Below are 15,358 nucleotides of genomic sequence, written 5' to 3' on the forward strand. Positions count from 1 at the left end.
AAACATTATTGTAAACACCTACAATAGTGTACCAGCATAGTATAAAACACTACAGGTAGATTAAAGGTCCACTTGTTAGTCAAATTTGTTCAGTGGCTTATACTACGAATCACACAACCATACACACATACAAATAAACATCCATGATGACTTCTTACAAAGAAAAAATCTTGTCAAGTGTGATGTAGATATGGGAAATATTTTCTAGGTGCAATATAAGTTACCTTTTCTGAAGCAGTCGGAAACATCTGGCTTTTCACTTCCTTATCAAGTTTTATTAGAGCTCAAAAAAAGGAACCACCGTTTTTTATAAATGTTGGCGCGACTCTGCCACAAGAACAGACGGTTTGCGACTTCCGAGCGAGTTCGCCGGACAATATTGCCATGTGATGTCATGCCTGAAAGAGGTCCTTCGAATGGTTATCTCTCCTTTTGACATCACGACCAGATGAGGATTGCAGTTAATCTATGTCGAACAGAATTAGACCTGCCGCAGGTGAAAACGCCAATGCAGCCAAGTGCGGGCGAGCGTCCGTCAGAGGACACACGACACCTGCCCTAAGAAGCGCTAAGGAGCACTCTACAGAAAAATAAATACACAGGAGCGTGTGAGAAGTTTACTCTCGATAATAACCTTGCTAAACAGGCAACCGTAGCTAAAAAGAATATTTTCTTTAAGCTATCGGAGATTGTTGCGCTTCATCACATGCGGACCTGCTTACTGAAAAGCTCATCCTGTAGGCAATAAATGACCTTCAAATAAAACAAATATATTCGTAAGCTATCCTAGAATGATAACGTGTTGCAACATCCGGTTAACTAAATAATTATTTTTATTGTGCGATTGCACCTCAATCCGTGAACCCTGATATTTCATAGGGCAATCGATATTAAGTGTACTTTCCAATGGACAACAGCCTTGGAGTTGATGTTACGTCTTATACGTGTTAAAGGTTTTTTGTTTCGAAACAAAATTGCTTTATTCTTGACGACACCCGCTAATAGTAATTACCATTAGCTCCTTAATACTGTATATATCCGGCAGCCTGCCAAGGTAAATGGAGGATAAGGACCAGTTCGTTCTGAAAGTCGATAAATAAGCATTCTGTCAGGACTGTACTTGCCAACAATGTTGATACGTCAGGTTGAAACAGACTCCTAAAACGGATATACCGAAACTTTAAATTTCGGCCAACTAAGCAGGCAGACGATGGACCTAATATCACTATAATAGTATCTATATTAAATTCTCTCTATGAGTTGTGGTCTATGGCTTTGGCCAGACTACAGAACATTCTTTCTTTAAGATAATTCTGCATTACGCTACGATAACACCCCCGTGCCACTGTGGAGTTGATATGTACCTGGGTCTGCAATTAGAACTCTGCTATATCATCTGATTTCTCGCTAATCTGTCCATCTCGTCGTAGCAATGCATGCGAGTCGGAAGGACCACAAGCCTGGGACGTGCCCAGGATTACCGAGGGCTTAGAGTGCGCTTCTTGGCTTCTATAGTATATCCTCTTCGTGATATCAGTAATCACGGATCTATATAAATCGACCATAAAATCGATGTATATAAAACCAGTATACTGGACGCTGGGGGACGTCTAACATCGATTCACAAGAATGGGGCTGATCATATTGACCAAAGCTTCACCACCATTCGCGCATAGTCTGTAGGTATGCGTGGACAAGCGAGGCCACCTCATTATAGACACCAGAGGTCAGAGGACCATATTGGCGAAGGTGAGTGGTCCTAAGAATGATAACAAAATGGATTGGAAGATCAAGTTGAAATTATTTCACTGACTGAAGGACCCATACCCCAAAGATCTCGCATAATAAACCATTATGAGCTTATGATGGTAAGTAAGCGACGCAGAAATTGGCCGAATTAGAAAGCAGTCTCGAGATGAGATTTCCGCCTGTGCGGAACGTTTACTGTATGTGTGAGCAAACTAAAGTCTTATAGCAATGCAGAAAGTCTCTTGTGTGGCCTCTTCGATAGAAAAATCGCCAGTCTCATTCGATTAACGTAACGTGCGTGTTAACACAAGAACAGACGATCCAGACAAGCCGTGGGCGTTAGGAAAAACGCCAAATTCAAAATTTTTTTTTAATGTACTACATGCTTCAGGTTAGCACTAGCGCTGAATAGAAAAGCTGCGTTAATAAGTCATTATCATAGCTTTTATTACTAAAAGGAAACAATAGAACTGCTTGTATGGCCGAGATTGGCTTAAGGGACGGGGCTAGCGATAGCCACGGCCTAAATTCAGGTACTCAATCAGCTAGGTTTGATTTAGTCGCCGCGGCGACCATGTGTGGTCACGATTTTACTTTGACTAGGACAAAATATAAACAGTGCATCATTTTCGAAGTATTTAAGGTTCAAATGTATATAAGATGCCTTAACTTGATGTAAATGTTTCGCATGTCCCTATTCGTACGAATGTGTCGACTTCAAAAGTGACACGATACAACCTACGCCTTATGCCGTGACCGGAGCGTTTCAAGCTTAGCATTCAGCTTAATTTATCAGCTATTCTTAAATTACGCTGAAGTGCCTTGCGAAACGGCCTTCATACTGCCATCATTTTACAGCGGTAGCATGGTTTAAGAATCGTATATATATAATACATGAGTAACTGCGGCACTAAATATTATAAATTAATTCAGAATATATATAAGCGGATCGTACTATAAATCTCAATAGCTACTCGCTGGGCGTAGGAGTAGACCAGACGCAATCTAATTGGAGTTGGCGATTTTTTACTTTTTAAAATAGTTTTGAGTAGTAAAGCGTGGTACGGGCACTGCTTAGGTTATCATATCTTAATGTGCTCAGAATATATTGGAAACATTGGAGATATCGCAGAGCAACCAGCTGAAATGGCTGTGCTTCTATTTTTAGCTCTGGGCTATATAAAAATCAGATCGGAGTTCAATAGCTTTATCGTCGAGATAGAGCTGCGCTAGTTTTGTGTTATTATACCAGATACATACAAATTGAACTCAATTTCGGAGGACAACTATCCACTTGCCGACCGTACCTACTGCTAACTATTGACTAAAGACATTTTAGCTGAATGGGCATTTTTTGGCTTTAATCGGTTGGAGCATAAAAAATGTTGCCATAAATAATTTCAATGTGCTAGCCTAACCATGGCTTCAGGAATAAGCTCTAGTTTCTATTCCAATTTTCTAAAGAATAGGGACATATGCTTTCCGATCCGACTCTCATTCTGAATGTAATATGGGCTTAGCCTGCGATGCGAACGTTTATCTGATTTTTAGCGATATCAAAGAAAAGTGTGCGGTTGAAAACTCGAAATGTGCTAGGGACCGGAAAACGTTCGTAAGTATCGACATGGATTGTATGTAAAACGTGCATACTGTGCGAAATGCTAACCAGTTATAGCGGCTTTAATTCAATGTAGATCATCAGAAACTCTATTCATAAAATAAGGTCTGATCACAAATACGCTGCTCACTGTGAATGTGTAGCTCATTGTTTTGCCCCGAATGTAATACGTGGAAAGCGTACGTATCAGGGACACGGCTAAAGTCATCAAAGTTGTCACCTATATATTTTCAAAGGTCTTCTATTCTCGCTAGAATAAAATATCACTTTATAATATGTTTAAATGCACGGGGCAGCATTGAGGATGAGCGCATTGCAACGTCTGCCCATACGGAGACTTACTAATGCCACTCCAAAAACGTGGTATATACGTATAGGTTTTCGTCGTCTTTTCTCAAACGAGCACGCTAGTTATAAATCTTTGATTTGTTTTCCAATAAAAAAATAAATGGCAACTCTGAACAAAAAATCAACAGCCTGACATTTTGCAAATCTTAGTTTAGATCCCAGCATGCGCAAAAGGTAAACAAATGTCATTCTCTATATTTCGATAAACCACTTTATGAGCAAATATCATCTGATCGGCAGCGGGGTTTACTTTGTTCAATGTCTGTCTGATGTATGGAACAAAGATGCCCGTCTATGGCCCCGCATAAGCGAGCTTCTAATGGCTGCTTTAACAGCAGGCATACAAGCGTCCTCCGCATCCATCGGTGAGACAAAAAGCGCAAAACTAATAGGTCGGAAACGCGTTTGCAGTTCAATTCTTGGTCATTGACAAATCCCGAACAGAAAGCGAGTCAATATTTCCGCAGGCAGCTGCTCAGCATAGTTGGAGACATGAGGTGAAGCTCATATCCGTTGAAGCAGTCTTCGTTGACGACTACTCCCCGAAACATTACATCGTGACATAGCGCAATGCTATAACTGACAGAATATGTCTCTTGAAACAGCTTATATTTAATGCAGCATACTTATTGCATTATTTGCTATATCGGAACCTCTGAAAGCTTTTCAGCAGTCGAGCCAACAGTTCTCCCTAGACGGGAAAATCGTCAGCATATCAGTATAGAAAATAAATCATTTAAAAAAGAAAGGCCAATCAGACTCCTACGAGAAGATACTGCTAATGGTAAAAATTCTTATTAGCACCTAACATCACCCCCTGCAAAGTGTAGAAAAAACACATGAGGAATTCAAAAATAAGTAAATACGGACAAAAATTCCCATATAGGAGTTTAGGTTAGAATTTTTGTTGCATAATAACGTGGTCGATTATTTTATCTCTTATGCAATATTTCGAAACTATGCGGAAATTAATGAGCAAGCTACGATATCCGGTCCGAAACGCCCGAGGTCTTCTTTGTGGTTCGGGAACAGCCGCGATAAGTGAAGGAAGTTCTACTTTTTAGCGAAGTTCAGATTGAACACCAGGACGCAAGTAGTTCTTTTATCCGTGACTTACTTAAGCGATTTCATTCGTCTTGCATTGTCATAGGAGAAGACCTAGAGAGCGTTCTACAAATAAAAACATTATTCTATCCTTTTTTAGGGATTTCTTTAACCTAGTAAACGTGTTAATTTTATGGTTATCTTTATCGGAATGGGGAATATGCGTTTTGGCGGAGTGTACAGTATAATTAACCTACAACTCTTTTTTACAGTAGCCAAGGTGAATGTACGAACACGAGTTTGCTGCCTTTTTACGATTTTAGTTTACTGTCAAACAGAATTTGCTTAGATAAAGCTTAAAAAATAGTACTGTTTATTATCTTGACAATTAGCAGCATAAGTGAAAGGTACCTTAGTGCCGTTGATATCGTGAAGACCAAACTCAGCTTGCCAGCCCCCTGCGTTCGAGCTGGATTTTGCTGAAGACAGGACCAACAGAGAAGATGAAATGCTTTTTTATGTTGAATAGCTTGTGTGCGAATTGCTTCAGAATACGGCAAGCGAGTTGCTTCGGTACGAAAACAATAGGCCCCATAACGATTTTTAATGACTTACGCTTCAGCGTTCCAGGCTCCCGAGATGCGTACGCATGCATCCGAGACGCATTACTGCTCTCAGTACGGAATCCCAGATAATTTTCCGTTAGTATAATGGATTGCAGTTATGATAAAGTTCACTTATATAGCCAATTGCAGTAGTTCAACGTCAAAAACAATGTATTCCGCTTCGAATAGAAAATAGGTTTTTCTCAGGCTGTGTCCAGACATTGATCCAGGCCTTCGGGTGACAGTTCCATGCGCCCCCTAGTTAACGTTGGTTTGATTTACTCGTCTTTTAAATGTTTCCACAAACGTAGTTAGAATCCTGATAACATTATCGTTAAAGATGTAAATGTAAGTATGACAATTTCGGACAGCGTAATCAATTGGCTGCAATTGTGATGATAAATTAGAGTTACAATATGACAGGCATTTTTGCAGCGGCAGCCGAAGAGCAGAAAACTTGTTAGGCAAAATTGAAGTGAAACGCGCTTCAGATGCTAGTTTGTTGATCAGAGATAACGTTATCATATGTTATATAAATGTTCCCCCCGAGTGAATTTGTGGGGTTGTGTTAGGCAGTATCATAAAAACAGCTGATATTCGTCGATAAATATTTGCAGTTTTCCTAATTATGCGATGCTGTTGAACTTTCATAGAACATCGGGTTCTGTAGAGCACTTGTCTGTGTGCCGGGGCCAGCCGTCTGAAGCAGTGCTTTCAACGGGAGAATGGGCCGTAAAGCTCGAACTATTCATTTGGAATGGACGCAACTAGAGCCTAGCGAAAGAGTTCGTAGGTTATCGGTTGTTAGAACAGGTAATGTGGCCAATTTAAGGAAATAAATATAGATCAAAATATAAATAAGAAACTGATTTTTTATGACTGAAGCGAGATGGATTCAAACTAATATGACCCTCTTCGTAAATGAATTGTGTCAGATTTTTTTAGTATAAAAGAACGGCCCAGTTAGTAATTATCTCAACAAACAGAACAACAAATAATTTCATTAGAAGCGATAATACTACCAACAATTATTAATGTTAGTTTAATGGTTATTAGTTAAATTATGATAACTATATAACCTATAAATTACTTGAAAAGAACCCCAAACCACACAGGTATAATAAACGATAGTCGTACAATACACATGAGTCGTTAGCAATTAATCTAGCTGATTAATCTGTCCTTATACAAGGACACAGCCTTAACCAAACCGCATTTCAGGTTTCATTTGAAAACACAGATGCAGTAGAGAGTATGTGTATGTGCTATAGCAAAAACTTCCTCAGGAAAAGCTTAGGACATTTCTTTCCACGTGTACTTCAAGTTTAGCTTCGCGTATAATTGCGACTCCGAAGCTTAGATGTTCATTTTAATACACATGGAATATCGTTAATTTGGTAAAAATCGGAATTTGCTTTAATCCTGAAGCTAAATTGGTGCTTCTTTAAGCCGTCCCCTACCATAATGATATTTAGCCGATCTGAACGGGCTGAGCTGATCTGTTATTGGTAAAAAGGTCAACGTTGAAGTAGACCTTTTGGAAGTTTTGTAGAAATCAACATAATGGTATAGGTTCGCCAACAGTCTACACTGGAGTAAAGTGTTTTGTAATTGACAAATCGGTTTGAGTAGATTTCTGACTAGAACTGGCTTAATATGGTACAGACGACAACAAACACATAAAATAGGTAGAAACATGCGCTTATTGAGCGTACGCCGCTAATCGTATAACGCGTTTGCCATATCATGAGCAATGTCATGAACTCGTTCGTACCCCAATTTTGATTCCAGTCCTGTGAAAGTTATGCTATAAAAACAAGTAAAATCATCCTAATCAGCACAAATCCCATATCTAAAACAACGAACTTCTATGGATGATGCTTTTTATTTGCCATCAACTAGACCAATTAACAAAACGGTATCTACCGAACGGAAGACTAATAAAGTGCGCACATCTCGAAGCGCAAGATCCTCAATATTTTCAAGGCCTTCTTATGTTCGATAGGTTGCTGGAAATTCCTAAGGGTAGAGTTGATTGGCATTAGAATATGCCCTTCAGGCCATACGATCATGTTGTGTCTTAGCCACCCATTTGCCAGCGTACGTTGAATCAAAATCCACGATACCTAATGTAAACGTTTTTTTTTTGTGAGTTGTGTATTACCTATGTTGTGCGTGAATAAATCTGGTGATTGTCTCGCCTTATAGCACAACTTAAATTACTACGTTAGAAAATTTTACTTCATAGCTGTAATTATTAGAATAGAAAAATCGGCTCAATGCTAGAAAGTAAAGAAAACCTTTTTCTTTCTACAATAGGAAAATATATAGGGTTGTCAAAAAGTTGTCAAAAAAGTACAAAATTGAATATTTCAAAACAGAATTAAATATGCGATGACATTTTTTGGTAACAGCATAATTCCCTTACTGTAGAATTTCTACAGCTTCTACAGCTGGGCGAAAAATTGTGACAAGTAATCCTTGCATCCCTTCATTGAAGAAGTTAACAGTAAACAAAACAGAAGATGAAGTAGATAGATAGATAGTTTGAGTCTCTCAGTCCTCACCAAATCGTCATTTGGCGTTGTCATGCTAAGGGATGACACCATTTCTACTCACTATGTCTCATTGTAATCACTCGCTGACAGTAAAGGTCTGAAACGATCGTTTTTGCCAGCCGGCAGCAATTCACAATGCACGATTCCGTTCCGGTCCCACTAAATACGTAGCATCACTTTGTTTCGCGTCAAGTTGGCCAAGTCGCGCCACAAAGTGTGAAGCTCAACGTCCTTTATTTGCATATTGTTGTTTATTATTTATGACGCACCGTTATTCAAATGGATAGACATCATTGCGTTTCTATAAAACTACACAGGTGGAAATATAATCAATTAAATTGCTCCGCGTAAATTTATACGGCACCCAAATATTAGGCTTTTTTTTTTCTTTTCTAGCCGACTTTTCTTAGATCGTTCAAGTTGGTGTAAGACGTGCTTATCCTGCTCAACTTTCCCAATCATTTCATCAAACTACCGTTAGAGGACACTTGCACATTGAAATTTTCAGATCGAAAACGACAGAATCGTTCTCGATCAGTCTGTTAGAATATGTTTTTGTGAATCAGGGCAGCATCTGTACCTTTATGTCGTAATACAACTGTAAAATATAACAATTCTTACTAAATTTTCTTCCTCTGTCTTATGGCCGAATAAAGGCGTTCCAGCGATGTTAGCGCATCTACCACTGCCAAATCTTAGCTTTAAGACGTCACCGACCGCCGATTCGATGCGACGCATATTATCTGAGATATAGGATTTTAAAACTATCTGTCTGAGAACTGGTTAATATTCTTTCAGCAGCCCAATATATATAATGCGGTCCCCAACAAAGAGATTTACAGTAGAGAGAGTATATGAAACGGATCCAATCAGAGCAACTGAATCGCCCAGTTATTATATATATATATCACATGGAGCCGACGGGTGTAGCATGACAATTACGCCGAAGCTCAACTCTAATCTTAAGCGAGCAAATTTGAAAAAGATACAACAGGATAAGGATACGCAGAGTCCAGCGCACGTCTATGTACATACAATTCAGTCCAGGCGCAAAAATCAAATCAAATCAAAAAGTTTATCAACCTGCGTACTCATAGCCGCTAATGTAGGTGGATTCGTAGTGCGATTGGGTAGCACAGAAAGGTCAAATGGTGATGGGAGACTGTTGAGCTCCGAACTATTCAAATTTGAACAATATATGGTAAAGAGGTCATATAAAAGTTATATGAAAACAGTATCTCTCCGTTGGCGGGCTGTACACGTTATAATGAGGTACATCCAAAATACCCCCTAATTATGCCGAATTTCGTTTCAAGCACTGTTTGTTACATTCAAAATATAATAGTTTTTATCAACTACTATTGAAAATATTCAATATGATCTTGTAGACTAGAACATAAGGATTAGAAGCAAGGTTATAAAAACAAAAATTGTCCTAAGAGCAGGTTCCACGTTGTACTGCACTCCTGTTGGTCCACAATTAGCCAATTGAAGTACTGCGGAAATACCCTGCTAATCATGTGCAACTAAGTGCGTCAAAAACTAATACATCCTGTACGCTGGGGTTGTTTATGTTTTTAAGAACGAACAAGCAAACACAGACTGCGAGGTAGAAATATTAGTTTTAAAAGGGCGAGGTTCTCCCATATAAATGATCACTTTGCCAAATGCGCCCTCAAATACTATTAAACTCGAGAAATGCTTCATAGTATGTAAAAGATTACTTCTGCGTTTTACATTTGCATAATGTTTTTGTCCGCATAATGGATTACGACATATTACCATTTTGTTACCTTGATCGGCCTGGATTTGGTACTTGAATCAAATTATAAAATCTGTTACGGTGCCAGTACGTTTATTAAGAAGATCAACGAACTTTATTGGACCTGGACCAATGAGGCATTTAGCGGTAATAGGCGGCCGTTTTGTGAAATTTCAGTCTACAAAAAACAACTATAGATATTTAAAATCTGACGTGATCTCTATGCCTTGATCTGTGGTTCGTTTCATAGAATACTCTCTCTATCCTGTCTTAAAATATCATTAGGGCGGATCCACAATACATCATAGTAGCCAGCGCATGGTAAAAGTAACAGAAGATATCACTCATTATCTAGAAGATATGTTGAATATAAGATTGCTCCATATCGTGTTTTTGAGTTACAGAATTGCTCTCGTAATTGCATCGGATATGGAGTAGCACAATTTAATAAAGTGCGAGTTAGACATCACCACAAAACTAAGTGGAACATTTTAAGAATTAGATATTGGCGTGCCAAAAACCAAAGCAGCATATACTACCTACGTATTACAAAGCGATAGGTCATAAGGCTTTATATGTTGAAGACAGACATACACCATCTATGACTAATTAGCCGCTTTTGGAAAAAAATAGCATGTTTATTTATCAAACTTTTCTTTAGCTCACGGTATACAGTACTGGAATTATGCGCAAGTTTCTTTTTGACGATTTGAAAAAGTGTTTGGTATATGTGTATATTAGAAATATTAAGATAAAATAGAGCTGGATTGGCGGGCTTTTGTACGCTGTGTCGCCTCATGGCTTCACAGACAGAAATCACAGTCGCCATCCAGCAGCTAGCCACGATGGTCACAGCGCGGCAGGCTAGCCAACAACAACCATTCATTCATAAAGAGAACCCTCAGCGATAATCGTCGTCTGCTAGGCGCCGACCAACAAAACGTTTCGTGTAGTGCTAGTGAGTAATAGTGAGGGAAAGGAAGTTCGTGCATGCATGAGGAGGAGACACAATAGGTGAGGAGCTCAACAGAGCGCAGGTACTTCGACTACTAAACGAAGACAACAAAATGTTCAAAAAGTTTACTGACAAAGAAAATGTGTCGGGAGTTGTTCAGCTGAAAAGTTCGGTACAGAAGGCAATTCGCACAAAGATCTGTGAGCAGTTTCCGCTCCTGAGTGACCAAGTTCGTGACGAAGTATTATCAAAAAAAGACCAACTTCGAATCGCCAAATGTCATGAGCATATCGAAATTCTTATAAATGGGCAAGGCGAACCGTTGTTTTTCCGCCAACGCGAAGGACCGTATTTTCCGGCGCTGCGCTTGTTGCACAAGTATCCCTTCATATGCCCCTGGCTGCAGGTAAATTCATCGTCACACAAATCCCAACAAGTATCTGTGAAACAAAATCATTAATAATATAGCGAAGTGTGGCCCATCTATATGCATGTGAATTTCACGTGTATCATAAATAAATTGTGGCCTTTAAAATCAAAGCGGACTCTACTGATTGTGAAGCGAAACGTGCAGCTGCCTGATTCGCCGTACAAGCGAAGAGCTTAACGTCATCATGAAATTGCTCTGAGATTGGTTTATGCTACTGCGAATGTAATAGTATTTAATTGCTATGGGCTTTTCAAATTGCTTTTGTTTTCCGCTTGCGAAGTTTTTTTTTATTAAAATTTTATTATTTAATAATGATATTTTTGTTTCAGTTACGTTCGTTGACGGTTTCCAAATGACAGCTAGATTAGTTCTAAACTGCATTCTTGACTCAACAACTCTCAGAATTTGATTGATGTTATGTATGGTTATTCAATGGTTATACATCAAATTTTCAGGTGGATAAAGGAGCGATTAAGTTCGTGTTATCTGGTGCAAATATTATGTGTCCAGGCCTCACATCTCCGGGTGCTAAAATGACTCCTGATCTCGACAAAGATACTGTTGTGGCCGTGATGGCAGAAGGTGAGTTTTCCGATTTGTGAGCGGACTCGGCTGTATCTCTTATTTTGACTTAGTTATCTGTGGTGCATTGCTATCTTTACTTGACCCAAGGTTAGGCTTATTTCAGATTCAACGGCGTAGATCGGGCACGAATATACGAATATTTTATTACGATAAGCTTTTTGAAGATAAACGACGAATGTTTAACATAAAATAGAGTGTGGGTAGGGCAAATTCAAAACAACCAGCCAAAATAAAAATTTCGATCTATACAGGTAAGGAGCACGCTTTGGCAGTGGGCCTTACATCATTATCGGTGGCAGATATCGCAGCTAAAAACAAAGGCATCGGAGTAGAAAATATGCACTACCTCAATGACGGCCTTTGGCAAATGAAACCTGTCAAGTAAAGAATCATTTGCCAAATTGAGTGAGTGTTATTTCCGGGAAATCGAAACACCGAAGGCGGTCTAGGACAGCAGATTGAATAGAAGGGGGGTCAACATACATAAAAGGAACTGGGCCCTGTACGCGTTACAAAGTTTTACACAGTATCCTTTCTGAAGTATGGGTGGCTGAAATGAAGGAAAAAGACCCAAGTCTCTTTTTCTCGGTGGTTGCTGTTGTAACAGAACCGTAGTTTCCAGTACTGGAAGCAGGATAGCATGCTGATAGGAGAGAATAAATTACAATCCCAAGAGCAAGTCATAACTGAGTACATGTGTGCATGATTTGCTAAGACTGATGTACAATGCACAAGCAAAAATGCTAATGATTATAATAAATTACTGTTATTTAAAAATAACGAGAAAAGCTGTTTTGTCAATAATAAGATTACATTAATTTTTGAAGGTCAGGACGAAAAAGGTCTTCCATAAATACAGTCATCATGATGTGCCCGTATTTATAATTACAAGGTAGTATTAACCCAATATTATTTTGGAAACAACCTTCGTGCTTAAAATAGGCAACGAAAGATTAATATGCATGTGATTTGAGGATATACGCTTTAAAGCGCATTGCCTGAAGGTAAGGAAATGCTAATTATTAGTCACTAAGAATTGTAATTCCAAGATGAATTTTTACCTGTATAGAACGTATCGATTTTCTAAGTTTTCTCTGCTAAAATGAACACCCATCGCCGTAGCAAGTATTCTGAATATGCTAAAAAATAACAACGGGTGCTAGAACTTGGTGGTCTGTAATAATTCTACCTTTAGCCTATAAAATACATTAATTTATTTGTAATGCATTTATGTAAGATATTATAGGAGTACTAAAGGAAACCCTTCTATATGATAGGTAATACCTGCAGAGCGGTGATATTTGGAAGCCCCGTAAATCCATTTTCTTCAATTTGCTGAAGTCTCTTGTTGTTCCGAATGGATCTGAAATGTTGTATTTGAACAATGCAAGGTCAAAGTTTGGAGTTGCTACATAGTTCAAAAACTTCAATTATCCAATTCAGGTTTATAAGCTCGATAATAAAACGTTCTTTAAATGTTATTTTCCAAATTAGCTCCAAATAAGTACTCGTAGTTACAAGTAAGCTGTCATAGATGAGTTAAAGGCCCAATTTTCGATCTTCTCAATGTGGTTGTGGTTCACCATTCTGAAATTTTATAGTTATGACGAACACATATCTTAAGAGATATTTCTTAATAAGAGCTGTGAAATGTACAATGGCATATATATATATATATATGCCATTTTGTTTTAGATAAAGGGGGTTTTAGATAATCGAAATGTTAATCTTTATAGATCCAAGATAACTATACATTAGTTACATGCAGTCGAATCATATAGACAGTCATTGACGGCAATTTCTGCTGCCGAGACTAAATCGTACCCATTATAATGGATAAAGGATGAGTCAAAATCTGTTCTACAGTTAATTTCTTACAGGTGAGCCGGAAACTGACCCTTAAAAGTGCATCTTAAGATATGAACGATTTTTGCTAGCTCAAATAAACTTTGACCGAGTATTTTTTTATTTCAAACTTAAACTTGCCTGCTTAATCAAGATTCAGCTTTATGTTAATTCTCAAATTTGGTCAAGTCCACTGCGTCCGTTTGAAAGTGTTCTTTGTCGATCCAATAATATGGGTGTCGGCGCATTACTTAGGTTGGAGCCGGTTGACTACTGAGCATATCTAGGAATATGTGTTTGCTGACAATGTAAGCATTTTAGTTTGTAAACGCCCTAAATGAAGTTCTACTTTTATTTATTTATTTATAAGTATTACGTACGTTCACGTTTATATTAAGTACTTGAATGATATCGAAAATATCGAAATTACGTAACGTGTTAAAGCGTATTTTTAATTTGTAATTTCCGAACAATTTCTCGTTCAGTCAAACAACTAAATTAATAATGATCTATTATATAAGATTATGTTCGTATTTATTCAGTAAAATATATATCTTTAACATTAAATTGTGACTTTTTTGCTTGTCCTTTATAATTATACTTTATTGTATGGATCCTTTCCTATAGGAGTTTTCCTTTGTTTTTCGTTTTTGTCAATTTACCGCTTACTGTGCACATCGTTTCAACTTAAAGAAAGCCTTACTGAATGGTACTTAATTAAACTCTACTTCTAGGTTTTCAAAATTGATTTTAAGTGGTAGTAGATCGGTAGGCTGTTCTGAATGGCTAACTGACTAATGTATTAGTCAAGTCACACCAAAATAACCTTTTGTCCGAGAGAACCATTCCAGTACAAAACTATATTTCACCTTATGTATATTTTATGCCACTACCAGCAGCGTTACTAGTATTAAGCACATCGTATCACTGAGTCATTGCCAAGCCAATGTAATTTATTATAAATACTAATCCATTCTGGTATCTAAGGTCGATATACATAAAACCTTTTTTTGAATTAAGTAACTTTCAGTTTAAAAAATTAACGAAGGAACCCACGTTTCATAATAGTAATAATATCTGGACAATTTGAAAAGACAAAGTGTTACTCGTCCTTTCTGTTTTGGCAACCCTTAAGGACGATACGACTCGCAAAAAGTCCACTAAACGTTCACTCATTCGTCTGATTGCGGAGATTTACGATTAGTGCTCCATACGTAATGCTTTGCTCCATTCCTTATCGAATCGATGCCTAATATACCTGGATTGTGCACGTTTAGCTATCACTGTACAACCCGTATAAAAATCATCGTATAAAATAGGACGCTGTCGGTGGTCGTTCACCACGATGTCCCGTAAATTTTATGGCAATAGGTAAATTTAGCTATGAGTGTATTTTATATATAATAAAATCCTTAAGACACATCAAAGCATGTTTAAAAACATCTGCAATCAGGTCGTTTTCGGAACACCATTTGGTACACTGACGACGGTATTTTGCCTCACTGTGCTGTTCGGAAATGCTTACTTGTCGTGCGCAGAGTACATGTAATCGCCGTTAAATGGTATCGATCCAGGCGCTTTATTTATTTTCAGCAAGAATGACCACCTTTATATTTACTCGTGCATTCAGGCGCAAAGTATGTATGATATATTCATAAATCTCACCTTTCGATGATATGAAGTGGTTCGCTCTGCCTTCTTCCGTGCAACGCTCGAACGCTCGAAGTTCTGTATTAAAAAGTGATGCGTAATATACTGTATTTGATTCCACAAAAATATAATCTTACCTCCATATAAACTTCAAGGCTTTAGCAGGTGTTCAATAATTCAATTTAATTGACAACTAACAGTACGCGTTT

General features: G+C 38.1%; 2 protein-coding genes across 7 annotated transcripts in view; one reads left to right on the forward strand and one right to left on the reverse strand.

The window, feature by feature from the left end:
• LOC111246583 (uncharacterized) overlaps positions 1–15,358 on the reverse strand; it is a 123,689-nt gene that overhangs the window by 7,303 nt on the left and 101,028 nt on the right. The window contains exons 1-3 of one of the 6 annotated variants that reach the window (XR_015325406.1): positions 15,165–15,306; positions 12,939–13,017; positions 225–398 (exon numbers count right to left, since the gene is read on the reverse strand). The exons of 2 other annotated variants lie outside the window; for them this stretch is intronic. Coding sequence is in view for 1 of the 4 variants with exons in the window: in XM_086985803.1 (XP_086841929.1) it covers positions 12,982–13,017 (36 nt within the window). In the remaining 3 variants the exon portion in view is untranslated. Of the gene's footprint in view, positions 1–224; positions 399–10,957; positions 11,080–12,938; positions 13,018–15,164; positions 15,307–15,358 lie in introns of those variants that run through there. 3 more of the 6 variants (XR_015325407.1, XM_086985803.1, XR_015325401.1) reach the window with 3 other exon arrangements.
• On the forward strand, positions 10,752–12,442 carry MCTS1 (malignant T-cell-amplified sequence 1 homolog). The gene is made up of 3 exons (XM_022797850.2): positions 10,752–11,045; positions 11,525–11,651; positions 11,906–12,442. Exons 1-3 carry the CDS (start codon positions 10,752–10,754, stop codon positions 12,037–12,039), a joined length of 555 nt encoding a protein of 184 aa, XP_022653585.1. The 3' UTR covers positions 12,040–12,442.

The sequence above is a fragment of the Varroa destructor genome, unplaced genomic scaffold (assembly GCF_002443255.2).
Source record: "Varroa destructor unplaced genomic scaffold, Vdes_3.0 BEIS01000003.1, whole genome shotgun sequence".
Classification (NCBI taxonomy): domain Eukaryota; kingdom Metazoa; phylum Arthropoda; class Arachnida; order Mesostigmata; family Varroidae; genus Varroa; species Varroa destructor.